Source organism: Malurus melanocephalus, unplaced genomic scaffold, assembly GCF_030028575.1.
Source record: "Malurus melanocephalus ecotype Western Australia unplaced genomic scaffold, MMel_1.1 scaffold_84, whole genome shotgun sequence".
In the NCBI taxonomy this organism is placed as follows: Eukaryota; Metazoa; Chordata; class Aves; order Passeriformes; family Maluridae; genus Malurus; species Malurus melanocephalus.
The window spans coordinates 294,970-311,305 of NW_026623316.1; the positions used below are offsets into that span (position 1 = coordinate 294,970).

General features: G+C 37.4%; 1 protein-coding gene across 1 annotated transcript in view; it reads left to right on the forward strand.

Moving 5' to 3' along the window:
- The window catches only part of SRFBP1 (serum response factor binding protein 1), a 65,148-nt gene extending 49,920 nt beyond the window's left edge, over positions 1 to 15,228 (forward strand). Inside the window, exons 5-8 of the mRNA XM_057367746.1 lie at positions 11,572 to 11,653; positions 12,567 to 13,305; positions 13,722 to 13,759; positions 14,480 to 15,228. Of these exons, the coding sequence (XP_057223729.1) occupies positions 11,572 to 11,653; positions 12,567 to 13,305; positions 13,722 to 13,759; positions 14,480 to 14,670 (1,050 nt within the window). The 3' untranslated portion in view covers positions 14,671 to 15,228. The remainder of the gene's footprint in view (positions 1 to 11,571; positions 11,654 to 12,566; positions 13,306 to 13,721; positions 13,760 to 14,479) is intronic.
- Positions 15,229 to 16,336: the final 1,108 nt, after the last annotated feature.

A 16,336-nucleotide genomic window follows, 5' to 3' on the forward strand; every position in this document is an offset into this window, starting at 1 on the left:
GCAAGTGTGATTACTTACGTTAAAGACAAACAGTTCATTGTTCATTATTAACTGGAAAAGCTCTTACYGTATATTTGCTTTGTGTTGTGACTCAGAATTGCATTGCAAAATCAGAAAAAAAATCTGACATTCCTGATATTCCTAAAAATGAAAAACAGCTGCTGTTGTCTTAATGCTCSTTTTATTTTTACAAATGAAACTCTGTCAGTTTTTCATTACATATCATGTAAAAATAAAGTACAATATCATTCTGATTTCTTCCCATTTCTCCTATCCAGATAAGTTTTTAAGGTGCCCAACTCAATACCAAGAAATTGATATTTATAAAAACCAAAAAAAAAAAAGAAAAAAAAAGAAGTTACGGAATTAAAAGTGGGCTCTTTCAGTTCATTAYGAAGCCAGTCAGTCTGTTGTTAACCCTGGAACACTAGAAGAAAAGTGCTAAAGTCACCGTTGGTTGAACTTTTAAAAACTTAACTGTAGAAGGAGAAAAATTAGATGTTTCTGAACTATTGAAATTCTGTTTAAAAAGTTTCTCATCTACTAGGATACTAAAAAATGTAGCTGCTAAGACCATCTACATGAATAGGTTATATTTTGGTAAAMTTACAGCATAAGTTTACAGCACATTGCATCTCTCTGGCAATATCGGTAGTAAGACAAAGTATGGGAAACTGAAGGTAGTGACTTAGTGGAAGTATAAGAACATTTAATTTCAAGTGGTGATGATCTAGTTTTTCTTGGGTTTGGAATTCAAATRACTGCCAAATGATTGGGGTGGTTCAGTGGTTACACATTAGGAAAACTCTGCATGCCAGAGTTAAGCAATAATARTGTAATAGCCTAGACGATGCCCAAGAACCTCTAAGCATAAGGGTTCTGTGTGCCATATAGTGAAATACCTGCTATAAAGTTTGAACACCGGATTTCAATCTAATTTAYCTCCATTTTCTGCTGATGTGCTCAAGTAATATCACGGCCTACATATATTATATCCAGCGTATGTTTGTCATTAGAGTAAGTCTTGAATGCATTAAGTCTGTAGACTTAATGACAGAAAATACATGTTTTGGTGCCAAAGAACTGGCATGTTTATCTCTGTTGTTTTAATAGCTTTTCAGTAAACTGAATTTGTATTTCCATTGTCTTTTTTAGAAAAAGTCAGAAAGATATATATATTAAAAAAAAAATCTGTTTTCAATCATGCACATGGATTGCCAAGAAGTACTGTCTTKTTTTTGAGTAGCATATTATAACATGGCCTAACCATTGCTATTGTGTGCAGTGCTTGTGAAGTCTTATAAGTCATCTGTGCCTCCAAATCCCTGGCTCTCTTATTTAGTTTCTTCCACAGTGCTTTGAACAGAAATACATCTCTCCTAAGAGTTTTATCTGAAGACATTGACCTGACAATACTTTGGTTATTTGTAGGTGTGTTCCCTGATGGTAATGTTTGTAAATGGAAAGGTCTGAACAAGAAAGGGTTTGTCCACAGGGATACTTTTTTTTTTCCTTTATATTATAAATTATCTGAAAGATAGTTGATCAAACGGTGCTTGTTTTGCAAATGATAGCTAATTTTGAAGCATTGCATCTGTTTTGAATTTGAAGAACTCAATGACATCTACTTTCTCTGCTATAGATTTAATTTCATATTGTGCTTAGGGTGCAGTATGAGTCTGCATTTGACAAGTTATAGTTTGAGTTTGRAATATTGTAAGGATGTCTCACGATTACATCCCTGATAGCTGGGTGCAGAGTTTTTTCAGCATGTCGACCTCATATGGARAGTGGTGGATATCTCAGTTCTGAGACTCCTTTGGTTCATCCAAGGCAGGATATTTTGGACATTTTGTCCCGTTATACTAGTTTTAATAATACAGAGCTCATCATACCAATGTAGTTGGTACCATAAGCGCTGCTCAATCTTTGTACACAGCTGTGCACAATGGTGCACAGCTAAATCATGGGAGCTCAGATGCATTAAGGTTAAAGTGAAGTCTGAAAATTCTGTTTACTGTTTGGTTTACAGCACTGCCTGAGTGTTTTTGATCTCCTTTCTGTTTCTACTCTCCTTTCTATAACAAATAAGTATAAAATAATCTCTTTTTTTCCCCAAAAAATGCTGCTTTTGAACTTCATTTTTATATTATCCTGCTTAATTCCCTATTCAGAGTTAATAAACAACTGCCTCTTTTTAGGTTTTCAGATCCTAATTCTAGATGGTCAGTTAGAAGAAATAATCTCTCAACTTCTTTTTTTTTTTTTTTGTATAAGTCAGTTGTTTCAGGTCTGATATATAGCTGGGTCAAATTAGTTTGTATATGATGTTTCCTCTAAATGTCATTATTTTCTCTTAAGAGGACATGAATTTTGTGATAAAGAACTTTCTCACAGCTACTGCTCCTTGTTCGAGAGATATTTTGTTTCTATTTCCCCTGAATTACATCTTTTGTTTTGGGGTTTCTGTTTCATCTTACTTTGCTTTCCACCTTAATTTCTCAATACTATTGTCTGTTGCCTTTTTTGGATTGGAAGATTTGCTTGGTTTTCTTGTGTGAGGTTTGTTTTTTGTTTTTTTAGTGGCATGTATTTTACTATGCTGTCCCCAGAACTGTTTATTCAGTTTGGCAAGATGCATATATTTTACAGTGAAACTATGCCTCGCCTGTTCAAATGTCRAAATATATGAAATCCATATATTTTGCAGAAAGCTGTGTAAAACAAACCAAAACCATGTAGCCTTTATACTGCTGTATTTTGTGTGTTTGATTTTACATTTGTGTTAGTCAGACCTGCCATGTATTTTACCTTGTTCAATTGTCCTGGATRTAGAATTACTGATATTTCTTAAAATGTTTTTTTAGACTCTAACATAGGGAGCACTTCTGTTACAACTGTTTTCCACTCAGGATTTTTCCACATTTGTCTGTAGCATAGAGTAATGTTCAACATGCCCCTAGGTTTTCTTAAATGCCAGCAGTGGTTTCAGTGTTAGCGTGAATTATACCAACACAAATGGGGGAGGAGTTGTTACAGTGCTTGCTTTCTGTCCTCTTTCCTGACCTTAAGAAATTGTTTGTTTCCTTTTTTTAATGTGTGCATTGTTTGTGTGGCATTCCAGATTGAGAGGATTGTAGACACATAGCTTTKCTAGCCTTGGAAAGAGTGAGGATGAGTTAGAAGCATTTGAATTTTCCCACAATCTTGTTGTTTCCACTTACACCTTGAGCTGACTCTGTTCTGCATCARGAAATTATTAAGAATCCATACTTTATGGATCCAAAACCCTACTTTAATCCTGACTTTTTTCTATTCAAACAATCATAGGAATCAGGAGGTTTTTGCATAAAGAGAAGGAAAAAACTGTAGAAGATTAAGTACATRATTTGTACTTGGACAGGTACGCGGTTTATGCCAGGCTCTGCTGTAGATCACTCTGGTAGCTTGGGATGAAACACTCCATTTTTCTTTGGCCATTTCCAGATCTATAAAATAAGTATTTACTTCACACTTATTTGGCTGGCTAACTTAATTATGATAGATTAGTCCAGAGAAACTCAATATTGATTCTGTTATATTTTATATGGTCATCTAATACAGAGTTTTTAAGGAGCCTTTAAAYTTCTTAAAATGCTTCAGTAGCTGGTATTTTTTATCATGAATGTAGTAAAGAATACCTGGAAATCTACTTTTGAATCTATGATCTATTTTGGAACTCTTATTTTAAAAGAGGAGGAATGATAGAAACGCATTTATACATCAGACTTCCTTTTGATAGAAGACCCGCCAAAATACAAGACAAGGCAAACTTAATGTGGAAATGAACATGAATCAAAATGAACAAATCTATTGAGAATAGGATAACTTTGATCTAGACATTCAAATAAAATTAGAGCAGTGTAAGTACCTGATAGTRTTTAGAAGAATCTCATGTTCTCTGATACTGGGTTCAAAAGTCTGTGGTAGTCAGGAATTAGTTCAGTCGGTGCTGCTGCCAGCAATGCAAGCTCATCTCTGTTTTCCAGACTTCTGCCTTCTCCTGTATGCAGTTCTACATATGATCAAAAAGACTGTACAGATTATCCATGTTGTTGTGGGTCTTCAGTTTCATAATGTTCTTCATTATATTGGGTTTGCATGGCAAGATTTTGGTCAAGGTTTCGGGAATAGGGACATCTGTGAAAAGCTCCTAGAAGCTTACTCTGTGTCTAATGGAACCAATGCCCCACCACTGGCCAAGGCTGAGCCTGTCAGTGATAGTGGCAGCACTCYGGGATAACAGAGTTATCCCAGAGATGGGGAGAATGCACAGAAGCAGTTGTAGCCAGGGAAGAGAGGAGTGAGGATATGTGGGAGAAAGAACCCTGAAGAAGGAGGGGAGGAGGTGTTTCAGGCACTGGAGCTGAGGAGGGAGTGCCTGAGAAAAACTATGATGAACTGACCCACAGGCCTCATTCCCTGTCTCCCAGTGCCACTGGCATGGAGGAGGCTGAGAAAATGGCAAGTTGAACTRGGTGTCGTGGTTTGACAGTGGCCAAATGCCAGGCACCCACAAAAGCTGCTCACTCACTCTCCCCTGCCACAGCTGGACACAGGAGACAAAATTTTTCAAAAGGTTCATGCGTTGAGATAAGGAGTGRGAGAAAGCAATCCAAGGGCAAAACTGGATCAACTTAGAGATACAGAGCTTAYTACTAACAAAATTAGAGGAGGACAGTGAGAAGTAAAAATAAGCCCTTAAAGAACACCTTTTTCCCTCAACCCTTCCCTCCTTCCCACCAGCAGTGCAGGGCGACAGGGCRTGGGGGTTTTGGTCAATTCATCACCTGAGGTTTTCTTCCTCTGTGCAGGGAGGGAAGGTGTTGCCCTTTGAGGCCATSGGGTCCCTCTCATGGGAGACAGTTCCCTGCGAGCCTCCGACGTGGGTCCATCTCACGAGCAGCAGTCGCCTCAAAACTCCTGCAACATGAGACCTGTGGGCAAWCAGTCCTCCCAAAACAGCTGCACCTCACTAATCCACGAGGTGCATTCYTCCAAGGACAGGCTGCTCCAGCCTGGGAGCAAGGGCGCCTGTCTCCACCAGGTCTCCCACTGGACCACAACCTCCTGCAGGCACTCACCCACTCYGACAAGGGCACCTCCTCCACGGGCTGTGGGATGTCCCTGTGGACCTCCATGGGCTGCAGGGGCACAGCTGCTTCACTGAGGAATCTCGGCTCCAGTGCCTGCAGCACCTCCTCCCCCTCCTTCTCCATTGGTGACTCCATGTTGTTCCCTCACATGTTYTCACCTTCTCTTCTCTGTCTGGAATTAAATCTGCACCCTTTCTTTGTTTTGATTTTTTCTTAAGTGTGTTAYTACAGAGAGGTTACTCTCATTTCTAACTGGCCCAGTGCTGGCAGCAGCGTGTCTGTCTTCTGACTCACCGTAGATTGACTCTGGACATGGTGGAAAGCTTCCCGCAGCTTCTCACAGAAGTCACCTCTGTGGGACCCCCACTACCRAAAACCGGACTATGCAAAACCAATACACTTTGGGAAGAAAGGAAGGGTGGAGTAAAGGTGTTCTAAGATTTATTTTTTAGTTCTCCTAACCCAATTCTTATTTGATGAGCAATGAGTGATAATAATACTTCCCCAAACTGAGTCTGTTTTGCCCRTTTTGGTAATTGGTTAGTGAGACCCATGAATCTTTTATTGTATCTTCTCTTGCTTTTTCTGCTGAGGAGGGGAGTGATAAAGCAACTTCAATGAGCACCTGGTGTCCAGCCAAGGTCAACCCACCATGGCTTTCAAGATAAATAAAGTAAATATCCACATATTTTCATGGTTAAATTACCATGATAACAGAAAACAGTGTAAATTAATATAAACTATAGCAAGGATTGAAAAGAATAATGAACAAATTTACTTTTGTGGCTTATGTCTTTTAAGAAATTGTTCAATTTTAATTCTGTAGTTCTATCACAGAACATTGTGTTGATGARTTTTTGCGAAGGTCTTAGATCTGTTAAGATATATTTTTAGCTTCAAATGGAAATTTTTTATCAATTATTTTTTAAATTTAATTTTTAAAATTCTGTATCATTCAATTTTAAAACATTTTGTTGAAACTTGAATGATTTTKTGAGCTCCATAAAGAATGGATTTCTGTCAGAATTTCTCACCTGTCATGTTATTACGCCTTTATAACTGCTGCTTCATAGCACCTCTATGATCATTTTGGTGTTATGTTGAGAACTGTTAAAGCTTGAAAGAAAAAAAAATTAATAGATTGTTATAAATCTGACAGAGTTTGGCAGATGACARATAAATAAATTTGTCATCTCATTATTAACATGAGACACAGTCAACAGTCACCCTCTTGCTGTCAGGAGCTGAGGGACAGCAATGCTGCCAGTTAACCTGTTGTCTCCCATACCAAAATCCTCACGATGTCTGATGGCCACAAATCACATGCTGTATGTCTTACAGACAAAAAGCAAGAGGCAAAACTAGCTGCATTTCACAGTCAGAAAGTAACTTTTCTTAAGCGTCTGGATCCAAAGTAATATGAGGTCATGGTATGGACTTGGGAGGCAGCGACGATTTGGCACCTTCAACCACCTTCACATTAATCACATCTGCTGTTATGAAGGACAGCTGTAACTAGTTAGAGCTTTGTAAAGAATGTGTAGATTTAACAGGTCTYCTAGTTTGTTTGGTTTTTGCTGTTTTTAATAGAGAGCTCTTCTCCTAAGCTGCTATAAAGGGTATTGCAATGACATCTTGTTCTGGCCCAGAATTGGGTGGGTTTTTTTTTTTTGTGCTTACTCTAATTAGTATTTTCTCTGCACTTTTTTTTTATGCCTCTTTTTTGCCTTTTTTTTCTTAAAATCAGGGTGGTGTTAACATTTGACATTAAACTGCATTTCTAGATGGTTTATAAACTAGTATGACATTCTCCAAGATTGGTTTCTGTATCATGGTTTTTGCCACATACTGCATGCTTGTCAGAATTTCTCACTGTCTCCATTTGAATGTCATTATTTTAAGTAACTGACAAATGACAGATGGAGAGCCACCAAGCATTACCAATTTGGTAGCACTCTTATCAGGTGCAGTTKTAGTTATTGTCCTTATAGTAGTATATTCTTCCAACAGAAGTCGTGTTTCGGATGAGACCTGTAATGAGGCAATTCCGTTTTGTGCAAAAGTGAGTTGAAGAACAGAAATATGACCTCTTTCCTCTTACCAATTATAACTATAGCAGAGAGGCTACAGACAAAAGTTTTATTGGAACAGAAGGATCAATTAGAATAAAGCAATGGTCAAAAGTCTCCATTTCAGTTCTCAAATTAATCACAGGTTTCTGCCCTTTAATTCAACCTGAAGCTCTGCTGTTTTAGGCATACTACCAAGGCATACCATTTAGCTCCTGCAATCCTATCTGCCTCGAGACCGTGAGACACTCAGTTTCTGATTCTCATTTTATTATCTGCTTTGTATGAAGCAAGTTCTACCCACACAGCCTATGTGTATTTACATCACACTGCTCCTTCTTTCTTYCCAGTGGTGCCAGGTCTCAGAGCTATTCCATGCTTCTGACCCCTGTTCCAGCACATTTCAAAACTTGAATTGTGAATCTGCTTTTATCTTAGCAAGTTTGTAATGTCCATTCTCTTCCCAGTCATTGCCACTTTTTGCCAAGTTTGCCTGTCTTATGTCAAGCTTGCATGTGTGTTTGATAATAGATGTTTTTAATGTTATTTGCAGAAATAATGCATTATTTACCAAGATAGAATATTTGAGTAGACTGACTTCAGGTGGTTCTATGTCTAAGTGTCATGGTTTAACCCCAATCAACCCCAAGCCCCAAGCAGCTGTGCACTCACTCCTGCCCCAGCAGGATCAGGGAGAGAATTGGAAGGATAAAGGCCAAAAAACTCATGGGTTGAAATAAAGACAGTTTATTAGAGAAAGCAAATGCTGTGCACAACAGCAAAACAAAACAAGGAATTAATCCAGTGCTTCTGATGGGCAGGCAGGTGTTCACTCATCTCCAGGAAAGCCAGGCCTCATCAGATRTGACAGTAACTTGGGAAGACAAACACCGTAACTCCAACCATCTCCCCCATCCTCCTTCTCCCCACTTCATGTACTGGCCATGATGTCACATGGTCTGGAATGTCCCTTTGGCCAGCTGATGTCACCTGTCCAGCTGTGTCTCCTCCCAACCTCCTGTGCACCCCCAACTCCCTCATCAGCATGGAAGTACAAAAAGCAGAAAAGGCCTTGGCTCTGTGTGARCTCTGCTCAGCAATAACAAAAACATCTCTGTACTGTCAACCCTGTGTTCAGCACAAATCCAAGACACAGTCYTGTATTAGCCACCGTGAAGAAAGTTAGCTCTACCCCAACCTCAGCCAGCATAGTAACTTAAAATTTCTCACTAAAGTGTGGCTGTGCACTGTTCTGTTGTTYAGTTCACTTTGCAGAGCCTCAGTTGGACACTGAAGGAAGGAGAATGTTCCTATAGAAAGTAGTAGTACATTCTTGCACAAAAAAAAAATGGACTGCAAAATAATACAAGTAGCAGGAGTATGTCAAAATAAAGATACACAAATCTAGTATCTAATTAAACATCCAGGGGATGGGAAGAGGAAAGGAAAGGGTATTCTTGCTTGTAAAGTCAGTTGACATTTCTGGAGTTTTATTTTCTCTATTGTCTATATTTCTGTAAGGTTTTATATACTGGAAGTTCTTGAGGAAAAATAAATTGAGCATGGGCTGTGCCAAAAAAAACCCAAAACCAGAAAATCAAAAAAACTGTAAGCAGAAAAATGAGATAKAGGAGGTGAATGTCATATTGTATGTTTGTTAGCTGCTGTCTATCATTGTGAAGTATTTTGCTGTAAAAAAAATCTGGTTATTCCATATGGATTGGCCTGTATATACTTAAAAGCTTTCTTTAAATATTTGAATTAAAGGGCACCAGATGTTGCTCAGAAGCTGCTGCTGCTTTCTGARCTTCATGGTATATTCTTTCAAAACCCACAGGAAGTAGCTGAGGGGAAAAAGTATATTAATTAAGTTCAGAAATAGATTTTCCAGCTATAGGAAAATCTCCAAAGAAAATAGCATATGATCTTCAGAAATGTGAGCTTTCTGTCCCAAGAATCTGGTGGCATCATGCAGCACTGTCACATGGGGATCAAAATTCAGATTTCAAGTTCTTAGAGCTTAGGCTAGCCTGAAAATAAGCCAGTCTGAGGCCCTTGGAAATGGACCCATCTTTTGACCTGTGCCCTCTGGCCAGTGTTCATAGTTCTGTAGACAGTCTTCAGAGAAAACATTTTTCCAGTTTTTCTGACCTGAGGAAATAATGTTATAGTAGCAGAAAATTGAGGGGAGAGTACTAGAATTCCCAGATGCTCTACACTTCAAACATGAAATATGGCTGGAAATAGAGTATATTATATAAGCTCTAAAACTATGGCAAAAGAATTACAGAGTGGGATTTGGTTTGCACTGTTGAGGAAGAGGATTTATGGTTTGCAAACCAATGAAATGTTTCTGTATGTAGAAGTAGTGACTGCTGTATTTGTAGCACCTTCTTTTGCTCTGTCTCCTTCAGAGCAAATCTCTGAGAGTGACTCTCCTACAGTAGCAGTTGGTGAGAAGTGTCCCATCTATCTTGATGGAATGAAAATGTAACTGTTTATAGTTGGTGTGGTTGTGTGGGAAGAAAAATGGAAATGCAAATAAGGAGCATTCACCACCAAGCATTCTTACTTGGATCACATCAGCTGCTTTAAACATGGATTGCAGATGTATTGGGTAGCATTTGTGTTGTGGTGGTTTGATGCTAGCCAGCAGCTGCTCACTCATCCCACCCCCACAGAATGGGGAGAGCATCCCAAGAGCAGAAGTCAGAAAAACTTCTATCTTGAGATAAAGACAGTTCAATGAGTGAATCAAAACTGTATGATACAAAGAAAGGAGAACAAGAAATTWATTCACTACTTGCCATCAACAGGCAGATGTTTAGCTACATCCCAGAGAGGAGCGCCTCACATTCCATAATGGTTACTTGGGAAGATAAAGGTCATAACCACAAACATCCTCCCCATACCTTTTCCTCACCTGAACCTTTTATTGCTAAGCATGACTTAGAAGGGACTCGATATCTTTTGGGTCCATGAGGATCACCTGCACCAGGAGTGTTTCTTGCCTGTTGTGGAGGCAGTGTGAGAATTAGAGAAGGCCTTGATGCTCTGCAAGCACTGCTCAGCAGTAGCTGAAACGTTGGTGTGTTACCAACTCTAAAATGTTTTACTCACAAATCTGAAACACAGCWCCATATTGTCTGCTGTGGAGAATTTAACTCAATCCCAGAGTAGAACCAGCACCACTTCTACTCCTTATTCTCTACCAGGTAACACCTGTGGCTTGAGCTCCATCTGCTGTGGTGATTGCTCAGGGCAGGAGTGGCAGCGTGTTCTGCTTAGTTGATGGCACCAAAACCGGCTTAAGCTGGGTCATAGGGCATTTGTCTGATTCTTTAGGAATATCATCATCTCTTGGTTCTGGTGGCTTCTGCTATGATWCTTCCTGTAGCATAAAGCTCAAATCACAGATCGAAATAATTTGCACTTGTATCCATTGCAGTACCACTAKGAGGAGCAGAGAAAGGTATGGTTTTTCCACTCTCTCCCAGAGAATTCCACTGTAAGCTTTAAGAAATCTTCCTGCTAAATTTGTGTTTTACAAATGTGTTACACCTACTTTTCCTCCTTTCAAAAAGAAGAAAAGAAAGAAAGAAACAAACAGSGAACCAACCATGCACACAAAACGCAGAAGACAAAGCTGTCTTTGGACAAGTCTTAGATACTTTTCATTTTGTTGTTCAAGCAGAGTGATAAGAACCTGAAAATGAGAGCTTTTACAAAGTGTAATACCTGTGATTTCAAGTGTATAAAACAAGGAATGGAAGCAATTCCTTCTTTTCTCTTTTTTTTTTTTTCTTATATTAAATCAAGAAGATCATGTTTCTTCTTTGAATCAGTTTGTAGAGTTCTACTATTTATTTGTCTTTATGGTCAAGTTAGACCTTGCCTTTGAGCCACATTTTATGTGTGTTCCTTTAATGTCTGTTGTGTCACTTTGCCAACTTCTTGCAAGCTATTGCATTCCTTCAAAGCAGATGCCTTCTACCAGTAAGATGTTCTTTATTCAGGGGGTTCATGAATTTTCCTTCTCTTGTACAAAATAGTAAATGTAAAATCAGTGAACAATGTGGCTGGTATGCTTTAAAAAACATAAATCATGTTATTCCTGTTTTGTACTTGAGAAATACAGTATATTGTACATCTGCTACATTTCTGTCAATGTTTAGGCTGTCAGATTTTTCTGCATTTAGAATGACAATAATGCATGAAAAATAAAATGTTGTTATAATGTCAAACACTTTCCTCTTGTTCAGTTTGTGTTGTAGAATCGCATTAGTATGCATTGTAGCATAACTGACACAGACCTGTGTAAGTTGACTGTTTYATTGACTTCATGCCTTTGAATTTTTCTTGTGCAGCCAGATTGYACTGCAGCTGAGCGGGCCATGGCAAGACTTGCAACACATCCCACCTTGAAGCCCCGATTTGTTGAACTTAAAGGTATGAAATATTTTATTGAATTGTTTATTACATCTRTAACTTACTGGTGCGTTACCTTGTTCACTTATATTTCTGACATGAACAAAAGTAAAAACCCCACAAAAAAACTGAAAGCTTCTGTTATTAGCCTAACTAGATGTAGTGAATCATATGCCACAAACTTGAAACATTTATATTTACTGAAATGGGCAAATATATGGCAGTATGCAATCTGACATTTATTTAATATAGGGTTTCGAACAAACAAAGTTTATAAAGGGAATTCTAAAAATCAAATAGATGTAATGGGATATTTCTAAATTAAATAGTAACATAAAAGGATCATTACAACTGGATTTTCAAAGGCAACTAATCGGTTTTACAAATTACTTTCTTAATCTTCCCTGAAAATTGTCCCCAGCATCCTTAGGGTATTTTATGTGGTTATTTAGGTTTTCTCTTGTTCTCTTGAAACTGGAATTTTCCATCTAAAATTGATGTTAAAAAGTGTCAAGTCCTAGTAGTAATGTCACAAAGTTRCTTCATTGATAATAGAGCATATCAGAGAAACCATTTAATTATGTATGAGCTATGTAATATTAGTTTGCAGTTTATGCACAAAGAAGTGCCCTAACTGAACATGATTATCACGTGCAGATTATTTTTTGAAAGAGCGGTTTACGGTTCAACCCAAATTTTATAGTGTATATGAAACTTCATTGTGATAATAACTTCAAAGTTTTTTCCTCACTTTTGTTTATGCAGTACTCTAAGGTATTTTTTGCCCCATGTGTTCAGTAAATGATTGATAAGGACATTCAAATTATACTTACTCAAGCTAAATATATAACTTCCAAAAATGTTTTATTATACGAAAATAACTTACATAAATTCATGTGTAGCTACAACAAATATTTTTCTGCCCCTTGTACAGCTGCTGTTAAAGCTTTTAAGGATGCAAGAAAGAACCCAGACCATGCCACTCATGTGAAAAAGGGTAAGTCAGAAGAACAGCCTAAATCAGCACAACATTCCAATAACAACTTGGATGACCAAGCTCCTAAGCTGGCTCAAAATGAGCAAGGATGTAAACTCAAAACAAAACCAAGCATGAAAATAGAAACTGACAAAGTGGTTGAAGAACTCTGTGGAAGTGAATCTGAGCAGAAAACTGTGGAAATAGAGAGAGCAGATGCTCCAGAAGAATCTTTATTTCAGGCAGTAGACATGCAAGACGTTACTCAAAACAAAACAGGAAAGAAACTTGACTTTGAAAAAAGGAAAGAAAATATGAGTATGAACAAATTAAATGCAATAAAAGAAATAATGGATGATAGTGATCAAGAGCATCCCAATGAAAAGGAATACTTTGATGATAGTACTGAAGAGAGGTTTTATAATGAGTCATCAGATTCTGAGAGTGACAGCAATGATGATTTTTTTATTGGCAAAGTGAAAAAAAAGAAAAAAGTAGCAGCAATTGATAATKTTTCTTCAACAAAAGAAAAGGGTAGTCTTCAGAAAAACACAATAAAGACAGAAAAGAGCACAGTGCCTGGGGCATCACAAGATTTGATCATGGAAGAAAGAAAGCCACATGCAAAAGCAAGCAAGCTGGAATCAGTGTTCTGCAGTTCTTTGTCTACCTCCAKTCAAAAATCTCAGAACAGAAGGTAAACATTTTCCCCATGCTTTGCTCTCCATTCCCTCCCTCCTTCACAGTGGAAATGTTTGTGATTTTCAGTAGCCCTTACTAAACAAAGAGGATTTCAGCCCTTTAAACCTTAGACCATTTTCACAGAAACTATGCACCAGTCTTAAGCTTTCTTGATAAAAACCTATTTTTATGTTAACATTAGCACTGACGTATGTATAGGATTCCTAACTAACTTACACCCAGATTCAATCACTTCTGAATACTTGTCTTTCTACTTCTTTCTTAACACAGGTGGAGCAATATTTAAGAGGGTTGCATGTTATATTTGGAAAGTTATTGCATTAATGTTTTGGTGATGATGATTCTTTTTTCACAGGTGTTTGTAATCTTACAAGTTTCTTKAAAAATCTTAATTTCTCTTTTTATTTTCAGAAATACTAAAGATCAGCCTCTCAAAAACGAAAAAACAGGTATGTCTTACTTAACCTGATAAAATTACAAGAGAAAAACCATTTTTAAATTTTGTTGCCTCTGGAGGCTGTTCATGATGGGGAGGGTACTTTGTTTCTTTTTCATTTTGTGGCACATATTTTAACATTTGCTGTTAAAATGGTCAAATCATTGAGCTTTCATTTTAATTTGTGGATATTGTCTGCTATTTTCTATTTTTTCATATTAGAAATACTTAACATAAGGTTTACACGGGGAAGTGATTTTCTGTCAAGCAGTTACGTGTTCACGGGTGAAGGTACTAGATAATTATATGTAACTAGTACCTTATCTCAAGTAATTTCTTTGATAGTTCCTGAATATGGAATATTTTATTCCTTGTATAGTGTGTGGTACTATCTTGGAATTCATTGGATCAAGRATATAATTTCAGTCATATTTGAGTTATATTGTGTAACACTCATTGATTTATTGTAAAGAAAAAAGTTTAGACTGTGCCGAATATTTGTCTACACTAATTTTGAGTGTAGTCAATAATAATAAATCTTAAATATCTTTAGTCTACCAAGTGGCATTTTGCTGGGATGCCACAAGATGGAAGAAATCTTGCTGTGAATACTCACATGACTGTGTTCCCTATGACTTGTGAAATTTTTGGACATATATACAATCCCAAAGTAGTTTGCATACTTTTATGAAGGTTCATGATGTAGTTAATATTTTGTCTTACACCCATACAGGTTTTTTTAAAAATGAAACAAAACTSAAGAAGAAACCATTTGCAAAATCTTCAGGGGATATTAAATGCAACAATAAGAAAGCATGTGTGGAGCAGCCTCTTCATCCTTCATGGGAAGCAAGCAGGAGACGCAGAGAGCAAATGTCTCAAATTACAGCATTCCAGGGGAAAAAGATTAAATTTGATGACTAGACTATATGTAAATGGAGGATTAAAAAAAAAGGGGATTGCAAATGCTGTTTGATCACATTCATGGTACTGTCAGTATCCTTTGCAACCTATACAATTGCAACTGCTATTATTTACCATGTTAGAAAAAGCAAGATTGATTCATTCATTCTGTGTGCTGTTAGTTCATTAATTTAATGACCATCTRCTGTTGATTCATAAGTCTCATTACGTAGTGCCAGCATTCATGAAATACACCCTAATGTGAATGTAGGGTTTTTAGGAACATAATTTGTGCCCTGTAGGAATAGTACAGATTCTTTGGAGGGTTGGGGGTTTTTTTTGGCTGGGGGGGTGTTTTGGTTTTTTGTATGTGAAAAACTGTACTTTATATGAGAATTTGSTTGTCAAAAGATAAGTTCTATATTGTCAAATCTCAGCTGAGACAGAATAAAAGATTCTTAAATTTGAAGAGAAAATTACAAATTCATCAATTTATCAGGTAGCGGGAAAACCCAATCAATTGTAAGCACAATATGGAAATTTCTGGAAATAATAAAATACTGTGCTTTTAAATTGTGATCTCTATCCCCTGATTATATTGTCAATTTGAAGAACTGAAAGGGTGTCTTTAATACATGGTTCTGGTAGATAATCTTTGGATTCTTCAACACTTGTCTCTCGCACTTTCTGAAAGAATGTGAAAAAACTTCGTACACATTTGACTTTTGAGTGCCAGTCTGACATAGGGAGTTCGTTTGATTGATACATATAGAAAAAGGGCTTCATTGAATATTTCTTTGGGTGCCTTTCCTACTGCTTAATTGAAACAAATTTTGAACTTGTAATTGATCGTTGTGTCATTTATTTAAACACAATTGCCTTTCACAATCAAATTAATTCATAAACTTGGTAAATGACTGCACTTTACTATTCATGTAGCATTTTGAGATGCCTCAGGAAATCCCTATGTCAGACCAAATGTTCAGCTACCCTAGAATCTTCAAAAGTGATCAAAAAAGGATGCTTTAAGGATAGAGAGACCACACAATGATACATTATGTACCATCTCTGCAAACTTTCTGTTTTACAGATGAACGATATCTTGTATTGTAGCTTATGATTTTTAACAATCCTCYATGGATTTCCTTTCTTCAGATTTGTCTGCTCTTAAATCCATGCAAACTTGCAGAATATGTCATCCCTTGAGGTGTACATGGCCTTCCTACATGTTACAGTCMTACAAAACCCAATTTTTATCTCAGCCAAAGCCAGCAGCCTCCTGAGCTGCATTAGAAAATGTTGCCATCAGTATAAGGTAGGTGATCCTTGCCCTGAACTAAGCACGGATAAGGCTCCATCTGAAGTGCTGGAAGCAGCTCTGGTCTCCCCAGAACACAGGTGCCCGGAAGGATTGTGGAGTCCCYCTTGGAGTCATTTAGAATTTGACTGAGTCATTCCTGGGTAGCTGTTTCAAGGTGGCCCTGCTTGGTCAGTAGGTTTGAACTAAATTATATTTAGAGGTCTCTTCCTACCTCATCTACTTCTGACCACTGGGGAGTTACTGTAAATATCTAAAATATGTAATCATTCTGTAATACCACAGTGTATTCCACTTGGGATGGCATTAGAGTCAACTGGCAGGAGCAACTTTATTTTTTAAAATGGGGTGTTGTTCCCTTGCTGGTAT